Below are 14,031 nucleotides of genomic sequence, written 5' to 3'. Positions count from 1 at the left end.
TGCATCAGCAACCACAGAAGCAGAGTGAAATGTAGCACGGGGGTCAAAATGAAAACCCCCACCCCCTCTTCAAGCTGGCTGAGTCTATAACTCAGTGAAGGGGGCAGATATAATGGTGAGGACTGCAAAAAGCAGCAGTACATGCCCTCCAGCTCCCAGTGATTCTCCAAAGCTGCAAGCCCAAAGTACTTGCAATTTTCCAAGCAAAGCAAAAAAAAAAAAAAAAAAAAAAAATTTAATTTTCATGTGAAATCACTCAATTGATTTAGTTTTCTTACCCAGTAAGAGCCAAACAAACAAAATCTGTATGCAGGTTCAGGGTTCCCTTTGGGAGGGACCCGGTTTGACCTTCTAGAAAACTGGCACAATGTGTGGGTAGTAACATCAACATCTTTCTACTGCTCAGCAGCCTACTCTTCCAATCAGATTTATTATCCACCCTCCTCTAGATAATTAGTTGCTTGTATTAGCTCTAAAAGGGGCTATGTTTTTCCATTATCTGACAATAAACTTGATTACCCCATTTTGATGCTGCCGATGGTAACCCATGATCATTCCACGTGTTAGTTTGGGTTCGTGGCTGAAACAAATCCACCATGGGAGTTCAGTTCACAATTGTTTCTTTCGGTCACATGGAAAGGTCCCATGTGCCTGTTCCTACCTAGTTAGCTCTCCTGACAGACTTTTTTAGGCTCCTTCCATCTCATGACTCTACCTTCTCTGGATCCTCAAGTATTTTCCTTCAGCCATAACAGGGAAAGACCGAAAATGAAGGGTCATGGGTGGAAATGTTTTATGAGCCAGACCTGCAGCGTGGGGGTTCTGTGAGATCAACCCACATTCCACTGGCCGTCATTTCACCATGGAGAAACCACAGCTGAGGAGGGGCTGGGAGATGAAGTCCACCTGCGTGCCCAGGAGGAAATAAGAAACGATCTCATAAATGAGCAGCTGGTATCTGCCTCATTTTTTCAAGCAGTGTTTGGTTTCATCCCACACTGACTCCTCAGCTCAGAACCAAAGGCAAAGGTTTTCTTTTCATAGTTAGGTACAAAGAGAGTTGAAATGATAAATTTGAGCTACATACAGGAAGCAGTCACTGAATTCAAGGATTTTTCCAGATCATTAGCTACTTTTATTCAAGACCAGCCAAAAAAAAAAAAAAAAAAAGTATTCATCTTCTGTACTCCCTTTCCTCTGAAATATGTAAGAAGTTCCACCTCCAAAACTCAACAAACGCAAACCTGGCAATTCACCCTTTTCCTATATTCCAGCAGTAGCGTTTTTTTTTTTTCCTACTCCTATAATAGCATATCCCTCACTCAAAGTGCACTCAATATACTTCATCTGTATCATTTAAAAGGGTGAAAAACATGTTTAAATGTCATTAGGCTTGTATTTCATACCAGGAAAACAAGCTCATCAAATACTTTCATGAGGTAAGACCTTTGAAAAAGACAAGGTTTAATTAAGCAAATGATTTAGCACTGAGACCTGATCAAAGTGTAAAATGTTAATGCACTGACTCCTCTTTTTTCTTTGTATAACGAGTAGTAGAGATTAGCTCACTTCCAAGATCCTGATTCTAACTTTCCATTCATTCCAAAGGGCAAGTTCATGAGCCTTCTCAACAGTACAGTCAGTACCAGTACAAAGGTCCCCAATTTCTAGTCCATTTTGATGTTCTGACCACAAATATGATACCTAGTCTTATGGCTCAAAAAATCCCAACAGTAAAAGTTAGGACTCATGGTCCCAACCAGTGAGTAAAGGTCCACTTGTTTGCTCAGAGAGACTGATGGCTGAAAATCATATATAAAGATTAAAAAAAAAAAATCAAGCCATTGTTCCCCACCACTTCAAAAAGTTCACAACAGTGGGAATTGTATTTGACTAGTATTTGGATGGTTGCCTCAAAAAAAAAAAAAAAAACCCACTTCAGAAATATTTAGTAATTATGTATTTTAGCTCCTACAATCTTGAATTTAGAACACACTGACAAAAGGCAGAGGGCTAGAATTAATGTCAGCACATGTAATACTTTCTAAACTACCGAGTTAGTCTCATTTTTCTTCATGATCTATCATTCTTCAGGTTATCTGCTAAAGATTTAAATTTTCTTCCAACTTAACCTGCTCTATTTTGTTAATTACATTTTATTTTTATTTGTTTTTTCATTAACATAGAATGTATTATTTGCCCCAGGGGTACAGGTCTGTGATTCATCACAGACAGACATTTCACAGCACTCACAATAGCACATACCTTCCCCAATGTCCATAACCCAGCCACCTTATCCCTACCCTCTGACTCCCCAGCAACCCTCAGTTTACCTTTCATGAGATTAAGAATCTCTTATGGATCTCAGGGTTGTGAGTTCAAGCCCCACACTGGCTTCCATGCTGGGTGTGGAGCCTACTTTAAAAAAAAAAAAAAAAAAAGATGAAGCTAAAACAGCCCTAGCTATTATAGTCCTTCCTGTTTTTAGCTCTATGTCACAAAACATTATCACTGTCGGATACCAAAACACACTGTCTATGAAAAGAGTTTTTTCAAGTTTGTCAAAATCTAAAATAAGAATTGAAGACAATTTTAATGGCCCTCCCTTTAATTACTGAAAAATAGTCACTGGCTTATTTTACTTACATCCCAGAGCATCTGACTGGACTTAATCCAAAATGGCAGGAACCATGTGAAAGAATACATTTACATTTACCAACAAAGTTCATTGATTAAACCTTAGAAAAGTAAAGTTAAACACAGTTCCTCAGTGGTGTTTCATAGTGATGTTACAAACAACATGAATCCTAGAGAGGAATTTCTAGAAGAACAACAGCTGATGAAAAAGATTTATCATTATTTTAGGAGAATTGATTTGGAAAATGAGTTTGAATGAAGTGAAGATTCACTTACTTTGTCACAGTAAATGCCAACTTTATATTTGTTCATGCAAGAAAAGAAATTACTAGATTTAAAGAATGATTGCATAACTAAGTACATGCAAAGAGATCAGATTATCAAAATGTGGCTGAATGGGAGTGCCTGGGTGGCTCGGTCTGCCTTCAGCTCAGGTCTTCGTCCCAGGGTCCTGGGGTAGAGCCCCACATCAGGCTCCCTGAGCCTGCTTCTCCCTCTCTCCCTGCCCCTCCCCACCAATGTTCTCACACTGCTCTCTCTCAAATAAATAAATAATTTTTAAATAATAAATAAGTAATATATAATCTACAAATAATACATAATAAATATACATATATAAATAATATTTTTATATGTATATATATATATATATATATATATATATATATACATAAAGCATTAAATAATCTCTCATCTGCTGTCACATGACCATGAAGTTGCTCCTGGATGGTAAGTACCAAGAAAACAAAGAGATCATGCTAAAGGAACTTCACCAGGAAGTGTGGGTAGCAATTTCAAGCATAAAATTGGGTTAAAAAATAATTATATTCATAAAAGTACACTCAAGTTTCTCATTAAAAAATTTAAAAACATTTTATTTGTAAGTTTTATACAAATTTTATATTTACCTTTCACTTGGTAGTTTTATTACAATTATATAATATAAAGAAAATATAATGATTATTTTCACCAAGACCCACATAAAATGCCTCCCAAATCCCTCAAATTTAAACAATGTGCTATATCATTATGTTCATTTTCGAGGTGAGACACTGATACGGAGTCTGGAAAGCGCTACACACAGCTCAACAGTGTCTAATGTGGAATTATCCAATTTGAAAAGAATACAGAAATAAATACCTTCACCCCCAAATGGTGGAAAACTTCAAAAGAACCAGAAAAACTGTGTTGATTTACATAAAGCCCATCTCTCCAAAACTTTTTAAAAACAGAGTTCCACCATATTGACAACAAAAAAAGCAAAACCACAAATCGGAAGACATAAAATAAACATAAGTAATCAAAAATGACAGTTAAACTTCAACCCGATGCTATCACTGTAATCACATGGTTAATTTGAGTACATATCAAATATTAAAAGCCCAATAATTCCTTCTTTTACTAATCTGAGTTATTTCTTTTTAGTAATGACTCTAGAGAGGAATTGGTCAATTTTTTCTTCTGTTCCTGTGGTCTCGTCTTGTTTTTTTCCCCTAAATCTATCTGGCGAGATGAATCAAAGAGGACATTTTTTTTCCCCCAAAGAGGACATTTTTTCCATCATGTCCCCTAAAGATCTACCATATAGGATCTTCTAGAGACAGATTACAACAGCAAGCACACTCTTCCCATAGGAGAAGCACTACAGGCCCCTAACTACTCCGAAAGGAATGATACCAGGCCTCAAAACCAACACTGAAAATGCACAGATACAACATCAGAAGTGGGACATCAAGACAGAATATGAGCTATTTCCTTATAATGCCTGATCACATTTACTACCTGGGTATATAGAACTTTCATTCCAGGAAGCACGAATGCAACACAGGCACAATAATCATGGTCAGCAGCAAAATCTGGGACATGAGGAAATAAAAAAGGAAGAGCATCTGCCATATAGGCTGCAACAATAGTCCATTCTCTAAGTAAGCCTAATAAACAGTAAGTCTTCAAATACAGCAGATATACATTAAAACATATTTGAAGCAAAATCTCTCAAGCAGGGAGGGCTTGGAACCTCAAAAATTATTAAAATTATAGTCATAATAATAATAACTGCTGTTGGTATTAGTCTTCATTATACTATTTTTATAGTAAGGGAAGTCATACACACTGTATCTCCAGACGTCTCAAATCCTTAATAAATACACAGAGTTGGTAGGAACCACAGCCTTATCAGAATGCCCTTACTATTCAACTAAAAGGTAAAATTAAAACCTCAATTAGATAGCAGCTTCCAAGACATCAAAACCATTTAAGTCCCTTATTGTCTTTGGTTATTTTCCTTAATTCCAACCCTGAAAAAATAAATGAATTCAGGACATTAAAATCAGATACATTGTATCTGGACTGAAATTACATTTTACTAAGTATGTTAAAAATGCCTAGCATTATGTATAAACTCTGAACTCTTAACGTGACTTGGAATTATTACACAATTTAAAAAGCTAAACATTTAGAAAAGAATTATTAATATAACATATATCTTACATTCAAAATCATGGGTTATTACAATACAGTTTTCATCTGTCAGTAGAGGATCAAATGCAACAAAAAACATATTGCAAAGCATTTATTTAAATTAGCTTAAAAATATCACATGGAGTTCAAATGTTGCAAAAAAACATTCAGTCAACTGAGTCACAAAGCAGTTATTTGAACATCCAGACTACAGTAAGTAGGTATATACAGTATAATACAGGTATGTAATAATGATAAATATATTATGTTAAACAACTTTTTGCTAGTTAACAAAGAATCCCTTTTAGGTTATTTTTGGCATGATGCCGGGGGCTCTGTCAAAGAACTGGACGCCAGGCATTGCTCAGGTACAAGCACCCAGTGCATAGCCCTTGGACTCTTCAAGTAGATTCACAGCTAAAATGCAGGCTTGTTCATATATTCTTCCATTGTCTGAAAGACAACAATCAATTAGAACAATTTCCCCTTAAACCACAGCCTTTAGCAGAATGTGAAACCTTTTTTCACTATTTTACTTACTCATTTTTTGCTGTTCCTAAACAGAAGTTCCTGAAACATGTATGCACATAAATCTTTGCCTTCTGATCAAGAATGGTGGTTCAAAATTTGAGAATAATTTGCATACATCTCCATATGGCTGGGACTAAATAACTTTCAAAAGAGAAAAAGCTGAGCTTGATTATAAAAAGAATGTCGGATAAGAAAAATACTAAAGCGTCAGCTGCCAGTATATATCACTGTTGACTTCAGATAAATGTGCCTACTGAAATGATCATGAACACCCCCTCCAGGCACATGTATTTGGGAAATCTCAACTGTATTTGTAGAACATAAGTACTGCCATAGATTCTGTACAACACACTTACTGGCAAGCTATAAAGGATAAACGGACTATGATTCTTAAGAATTTCTTCCATGGGGGCACCTGGATGGCTCAGTGGGTTTAAGCCTCTTGCCTTCAGCTCAGGTCATGATCCCAGAGCCTGCTTCCTTTCCCCTCTCTCTCTGCCTGCCTTTCTGCCTACTTGTGATCTCTGTCAAATAAATAAATAAAATCTTTAAAAAAAAAAAAAGAATTTCTTCCATGTATTTCACAACAGCTTTCCTCCAAAGTATGCAAACTTTCTTCATTCCCATCAGCTAGCAAGTTTGCTAACATGACACAAGACAATTTTTTTCCAGTACTTTAAAAAACAAAAATGTTTGGACAGATTTGCAATTACAGGTAGAGTTACAATATTGCGAGCCCTTTACTATGCAAGATAAATGGACTTTCTCTTGCATTCTTTCCTATTGTAAACATACATATTTGTATAACACGGTGGCTCTTGGGTTGAATCAATAAGGAAGTCCAAGGGGGCAGACTTGGGTAATGGCCCTGCCTCTTCCGTGTGAGCCACAGTCAGCTCAATCAGCAACCGTCAACCTGTTCTTAGGCTTGAACCTCAGGGTGCATGATTCACTTGCACCTGCCAAGGAAGCTGATAAGCACGGACCAAACGGAGCAAGACCATGGCTAAGCAACATTGCTCTGAGGTACTAAAGTTAGAAATCAGGTGTTCTGACTGGTTTTCACCAGCTCTGTTTAGAATTCCAGGGCTCCTCTGCTGAAATACTTAGGCCCAGTCATCCACACTTTCTTATGAAGTTCTTAAACCTCTTAGATGAACACTAACGGAGAGAAGCCCACACCCTAAGATCTTTGCCCTATACCTCTTCTTACAGAAGCTGGGGGTGTCTTTAATGTTAGCAGGAATAGCACATTTGCCTGGGGCCCTTGTATATTTTGTAGCATCTAGAGTTTATAGCATGAAAAAAGGAACATAAAGAGGCACTTTGGTAGTTCAGTTGGTTAAGTGTCCAACTCTTAATTTCAGCTCAGGTCATGATCACAGGGTCGAGCCCTGTGAGATCGAGCCCCACATTGGGGCTCCATGCTGGGTACGGAGCCAGGCTTAAGATTACCTCTGCTCCTCCCCCAACCCCAGTTTGCACTCTCTTGCTCTCTCTCTCAAAAAAAAAAAGAGGAATACAAAAATACAGATAAAATTGGGCATAAAGTTTATTTAGAATGGGAAAAGAAATATCATGATATATTTTTTTAAAGATTTTATTTATTTATTTGACAGGGAGAGATCACAAGTATGTGGAGATGCAGGCAGAGAGAGAGGAGGAAGCAGGCTCTCTGCTGAGCAGAGAGCCCGATGCGGGGCTCGATCCCAGGACCCTGGGATCATGACGTGAGCTGAAGGCAGAGGCTTTAACCCACTGAGCCACCCAGGTGCCCCTCATGATAATTTTTTTAAAAGATTTTATTTACTTGAGAGAGAGAGAGAGAAGGAGAGCACAGAGGGAGAGTAAGAGGGAGAAGGAGACTCCCTGCTAGCAGGGAGCCTGATGTGGGGCTCGATCCCAAGACCCTGAGATCATGACCTGAGCTGAAGGCAGATGCTTAACCAAGTGAGCCACCCAGGCACCCCAAGATGATAATTTATTTTAAAGGTTTTATTTATTTATTTGTCAGAGAAAAAGAGGGAGAGAGCACAAGTGAGGAGAGTGGGAGGCAGAGGGAGAAGCAGGTTCCCTGCTAAGCAAGGAGCCCAGTGTGGGACCCAACCCCAGGACCCAGGAATCATGACCTGAGCTGAAGGCAGATGCTTAACCAACTGAGCCACACAGGCATCCCTCAGATGATAAATTTTTAAAAGATGACAAATATCACAAAATTCAGAACAGCGTATAGTTTTCATTCATTACGTACCTGACACACTTTATAATATATTCATTATATGGGCACATATGCTTTGAAGTTAGATATCCTACCTTTGCAAATCTGGCCACATGAGCCTGCAGCATTGGAAGGGGCCTGGGCCAGCAGGCTCTGGAATTGTCACCTGACTGGCTTCACAGCCCACTGGCCTCTCGTTCTCGGGCCTGCTTCACTCCACTGGCTAACTCAGTCTGCTAAAGACTGCACAGACTGCTGTTTCTGGGTCATGCTCTTCCCCAGGTCATATGAACCAAGAACACACAAGGTTTGTATTTTCTTGAGCTCCCCCCTTTCGAAGTTGGAACAGACTTTTAAGGCTGACACAACCTTAAAGAGCTCTGCCCTGGCCATTCACAAGAGGACCCAAATCTCTCCCTCAGCACCCCTTCTGTTATCCATCCTGTACCCCCAAGTTTCTTATGTATTCAACACTGTACATGTTGCAACTTTTTACTGAACTATGGCTTCTCTTAGCTGTTAACATGGGTTTTGTTTTTAAGGATAACCATGTTGGGGTGCACCTAGCCATTTCTACACATATACAGGCGAGGTATCTTATTGCCTGAACTAATGAGATACCCTTTTGGACCCTCACCCCTCATTCTGTGGTGAAACCTCATCTCTTGGTCGCCCCCGCTGGTGATGCCAGGAATTACAACTCATGCAGGTAATGAGTACCATCCCCCCCTTTCAGCTTCTGTTCCCTTCTTCTCACTTCACACCACTGTCCACAGGTTGTCACCCTCAAAATAAGGCACCTCCTAAAGTCACCCCCAACCAATTAAACTGCTCTCTTCTTAGTCCGTATCACTAACATCAAGCCCCAGTACACTCAGAATAATCTTTGAGCATTTGGACATTTAAGACCATGTACCTTCTTATTAAATATGCAAGAACAGCTTTTCTATTCTAAGAAACCTTTCTTAGGTAGGAGCTGGGGAAAGTTCCAGGGGCTAAAAGTGCAAGCAATATTACAAAGGCCTCCCTTAACCTTTAGTAGCTACAAGGATGTGCTTAGGTCCAGAGGACAGGGGAAAAAAGAAAGCAGTCATTTCTTTTCCTGAATGTAATTATAATACTTGTGCTCCTTCATTCTAAACTGGTCAGATAGACAAGTTTATCTGATCAGATAGACACAATCAATTTCCCAAACAGTTCCCCAGACGTTCACTGATTCAATGACTTAGCTGAAGTACCCAGAGCCCAAGAGAGTGCTGATAACGCAGTCTCTATTCGGCAGGTGCTGTGATTTCACCAAGAGACATTTGGAGGGCAATCATGATGTTGCCTGCTCACTAGGGGGATGCAGGGGCTCAATGGAGGGGCTCCTGAGGCCTACCCATTAAGACCTCCCACTCGATCACCAGGGACATGAACTACCGGTTGGCATTTACCTGTGAAAGGGCTCTCTCCTAAAATCCATGCTTCCCATTGTTCCGTGGGACTGGCAGCATCAGGTGCACAGCAAACTCTTTAAAACTCTATGTATGTCTTACAGAGGAGGAATTCAAAATAACTCAGGTGTGTCTTGGCCCCAATTCAAAAAGCTTTGATTTAGAGTGCCAAAGACCCTGCTAAAAAGTTCCTTTCTCTGGTAAGGCTTAGACTCCGCAGTCTGAGCCCTGAGGGTAAAATTATAAATAACCCCCAGCATATTTTAAGAAAGGTTGTTCTGTGGAATTTCCAAACCACTGAGTTCTCAAGTACCTTGTAAAATTCCCTTCCTGTGGCATTTGGAGAGAGCCAAGTAAACAGCCGAAAGTTTAAATGCGTTTCTTGAGGGGAGAACACTACTGGGAAGAAATGCGAAAGCCTCTGAAAAGGCACGCGCAGACATTTCGGGGTACCTGCTCCAACAGAGGTCTTCCTCAGGGTCCATTCACCTGAGGACTGCTTCCCCTGGATGGGCAGGAAAGTCATCAGTTCAGAGACGTGCCAAAAAGAGTGGCTTGGAAACCATGCCTGATCTTGTTTTATTAACATAATCAGTATCTTCTTTCTCAAACAGCAGGGAGGGTGGCTTTAATGCCAACTTTTAAGAGAGGGTTTAGGATCCTCTGGGATCTCCTGACCTGCTACTATAAAACAGGCAGGTGGAAAGACCCAAGGATGCTGCGGGAAGAAGGACCCAGGGGTGGTGGAGCTGGGACAGAGCTCAGTTCTGTTCCAGGGTGTTTGGGGTCACCCCATTAGGGAGGCCAAAGGTCAGAGCGGTGATGTGGTCTTTCTCCATGTCCTTGGCAGGAGGGAAGGCGCTGATGTGGATGAGTCCCCTTAGGGGGTATGATGCCTATTTAGACTGCTTCTAAAAGACCCACTGTAGTTTATATAAATATCACAGAATCAGGAGCACATGTATGCTTCTGGCCCATTTGTACCTTGGCAAGCAAGCCACAGTATCCCCAATTTATTTATGCAAATAGGAGCACACATGCAGCCTCGCTGGGAGGTGTGAGAAATTTTAATTAAAATGATAAATGCCATCTTCAATAATAAAGGTCTAATATCCCTGGCAAAGGAAATAACGATGTACTCCTATTCTTCTTTCCCAGGGTAGCACAGATATTTTAATGAGAATCTTTTTTTTTTTCTTTTTAATGAGAATCTTTTTATACCTTTCATAAAATCCTTGAAAAAATAAAACAGCACCAAGCTTTTGCTACCTTTTTGACAGGGAGGTTTCCTCAGTCAAACATAGAGCAAAGATTCTGGAGCTCAACATCCTCATTCAAATCTCTATTCCACACTTACTGGCTGTGTGATATTAAGCAGGCTGTTTAACCTCTCTGTGTCTCAGTTTCCTCAGCTTCAAAGTGAGGGCAAAAATGCTACCCACCTCTTAGAGTTACAGTGATCATTAAATGAGTTAAACCAGATAAGCTGCTTAGAAAGCTGCACTTGGCATAAAGCAATCACTCAGTATCATCATTACCCTCACCATCACCATCGCCACCCTCCCCCGTGATACCAAGACTGGGTACTGACCTCCTGTAACATGTCAGAATCTTCAATGGCCTTGACAGCAGATTTTTTGGACGTTTCCTGAATTTCTCCGCCCATTATAAACTCATCAAGGATAAAATAAGCCTTTTCAAAATTAAAGATAATATCCAGCTCACAGACCTGGTAGGACAAAAACAGATGTTTTGAGAAACTTGCGGGAATATCAGGGCAAACCCATGTCAGCATCTCAAGACGTCTCAACAGTTACACCCATGCAGCACACCAAAGACAGAACCATCGGATGGAACTGGAAGGAATGGGAAACAGAGTGAAGGGATTGCAGGCCTTAGGCAAAAGTAAAACCACATTCCATTATGCAGACCATGTCCCTAAGTAATATTCCTTTATGTCACAACAAGAAATCTGAGACTTGAGACAGGCATCAGGAAGCTCGGTTCATATTTCCATGGGCATGAACAGAAGCCAAGTTGCCACAGCAAGTCAGGCAGAGGACAGCGCCTGCTTCCCCCTGCTCTTCTGTCTAGAAATCTTGGCTCCTAGCTTTGGGACTCTCAGAAGCTCACTCTTCAGAGGCAAATTAACCTAGCTGTGCTAATTTCTCTCAAAATCATGTCACAAGCCAGTGGTTCTCAAATTTTAGAGTGTATCCGAGTTATCCAGAAGGCTCCCTGAGGGACACACTGCTTGGGCTCCAGCCCAGGAGTTTCCGATTTGGTGGGTCTGCGTAAGGACTGAGAGTCTGGACTTGTAACTGGTTCCCAGGTGATGCTAATGGTGCGGGTCTGGGGACCACACAGGGAGAACGACTGTCACAGACCAAAGCAGAGTCCGACAGATTTTGCTGTGTAAGGAAAGCAAGTGGCAAGAGCTACCCCCACTCAATAATCCAAACAGGGCTTGTTTCCAATTCCCCAACCAGGCACCACTCAGGCGCCCTCCTGATGTTCTCCTTCTTGCTCATTCCTCAAGTCCCCAGCACTCCTCTTTCCTGTTCCACACCCTCTGGAAGGTTTCCACCTGCAAGTTTTCAGCCCTCCCCCTCCTTGACCTCCCAGCAGCACCGGATACCCTTCAGCAATCTTTTTCCTGAAAATCCTCTCTCCCTTACTCCCTGACTTTGGCAATGCCATTCAATGCCTGTTCTTGTCTTCCATCGCTGTTGAATCCTTCTCAGACTTGTTGGATGAGTTCTCCCCCTGCTACTTGGGGGTAGCATTTGGTTAGGAAGTATTTATGGAGTGCTTGGGACATAATCAGCAAAACCCGGCCTCACTGCTACATGTGGCTTACTTTCCAGTGACCCACTTTCTGCTTAAACGCTGGTGTTTTCCATGAAAGCCTCTTCTCTTAACCCTGGGTATATTCTAGAATATCCCACGGATGCTCTCTGGCTGTGTCTGGCATGCGGGTGTCTTAACAAACCTAGGTGTCTAACCCTAATCTCCTTCTGGGGGGAGTCCCGTGTTTCCACCTGCTCATTAGACCTCTCTGCCTGGATAGTCCTCAGCCCAAGTCACCAGGTGCCAAGTTGTGGTTAAGAGAACTTTTTTCCCGTAGACCTTGTTTTGCTTTGTAGCTGCAACCTCTACCTGTGGCCCAATCGAATCATCCCACGGGTTCAACTTCCTTCCCCTTCGCTCTCATCCTTCTCCCTCCTTCAGTCTCATCCCTCAGTCTGGTCACCAATTCCTACTTACTCTGCCATGTAAATAAAGCCCAACCCTTCCTGTCTTCTGCTCACTGCTCAGACCTGCAGTGTCTCTCATTAAGGCCACTACAATGACCTTCTAGGTGGTGTCCATCCCCAACCAAAGCCAACAACCACTAACACTCCAGTGAGCTGTGATACTGTTCTTCCCCGTGTGGAGTCTTATACTCAGGACGAAGCTTCCATTCCTCCGCCTGGCACAGAGGACTCCTGGGCACCCGGCTGGGGCGGGCTCTCTGCAGCCCACGTCAGCACTCAGCCCAGGTACACCCACACTCCACTAACTCGCAGGGACTCTTCTGCCTTTCCCTTTTGCAATTCCTGGGATGGCCCCCAGATGGCCTTTCTTTATTCTGCTGGCAAAATTCAGCTCATTCTTCAAGGCCAAATTCAAAAGTCAGGGGCACAATGATTCCACCAAAGCCTCTTTCCCCCATTCAGATGTCACTCTGTGTTGCTCTGTGTTCTGTTATATCTTGTGGGCACTAGTATAGGCTGACTGATCAATCTCTCCACCAGCACTTGTGTGAGCTCAGGCACAGACCTTATCATATCAGTCATCTCGTTATCCCTGGTACCTAGTGCTACATAATAGGACATAATACACATCTGTAGGATAAATGAGTCACTCACCACTTAGGCCTTGTTTCTATGATGCTGGGAATTAACGGCTTCCCAGATCAACAATTCTGTGACGCTACTGAATGCTATAACTTAACATAAAACGGATGTCAACATTTTAGCAAAGGTTCCATATACTTAAGGTTTAGGTCAATAAACTTGCAGACTCCATAAGGTAAACAGTTAGGTAAATACCACTATCATAAATGGCCAGCTCAGAAAAACTCACCTAACTCATCTGCAAAGGTCATGGTCTCATTTAGAAAGCAGCATCAAATAAGTAAATCAACCAGTGGGTGTATAAATCTAGAGCTACTTCCCTCTTCCCTCAATAGTCTATCTTTGCCTGTCATGATCACATGGAAATTCCATGTAGAAGTTGGAAACGAAGGAGACGGATTTCCATGGATGGCCATGGGGGAAAAAATAAAGAAGAACTTGCAGGATAATATGCATAATACAATCCCATTTAAAAATAAAACTGTATATGTCTAGAAGGATATGTTAAAAAATGCAATTTTAAACAATACAGAGAAACAAAAAGAAAGCACAATAGATCAGACATCCATGCTCATTAGAAAAGGTAGAAGAAGCAAGCAGTTACCAGAAGTCAGAAGAGGCAGGAAGTCAGGAGTTACAGTAGCAAGAGCTGAGGAACCTCAAAGTTCAAGGCAGGTGTAGACCAGCAATCTGAGACAGACGGGAGCCTCATTAGGAGAAACCAGCAATCAGAATCCTGCAAGATGAACTTGACAGATACTAATGCAAGTTCTCTGGTTCTCTAGGACCATCTCAAACCCCACTCTCAGAGTGACAAGCTGTAGGGTTGGCCAACAGCCATGGGGCAATT

The 14,031-nt window shown here is 41.4% G+C and overlaps 1 protein-coding gene across 1 annotated transcript in view; it reads right to left on the bottom strand.

Annotated features, from left to right (window-relative positions):
* Positions 1–3,484: 3,484 nt before the first annotated feature.
* AP1S3 (adaptor related protein complex 1 subunit sigma 3) overlaps positions 3,485–14,031 on the bottom strand; it is a 56,917-nt gene continuing 46,370 nt past the window's right edge. Inside the window, exons 4-5 of the mRNA XM_082690590.1 lie at positions 10,874–11,011; positions 3,485–5,550 (exon numbers count right to left, since the gene is read on the bottom strand). Of these exons, the coding sequence (XP_082546716.1) occupies positions 5,515–5,550; positions 10,874–11,011 (174 nt within the window). The 3' untranslated portion in view covers positions 3,485–5,514. The remainder of the gene's footprint in view (positions 5,551–10,873; positions 11,012–14,031) is intronic.

Source organism: Mustela nivalis (genome assembly GCF_964662115.1).
Source record: "Mustela nivalis genome assembly, chromosome: 11".
NCBI lineage: Eukaryota > Metazoa > Chordata > Mammalia > Carnivora > Mustelidae > Mustela > Mustela nivalis.
This window is presented reverse-complemented; position numbering and strand designations above follow the sequence as displayed.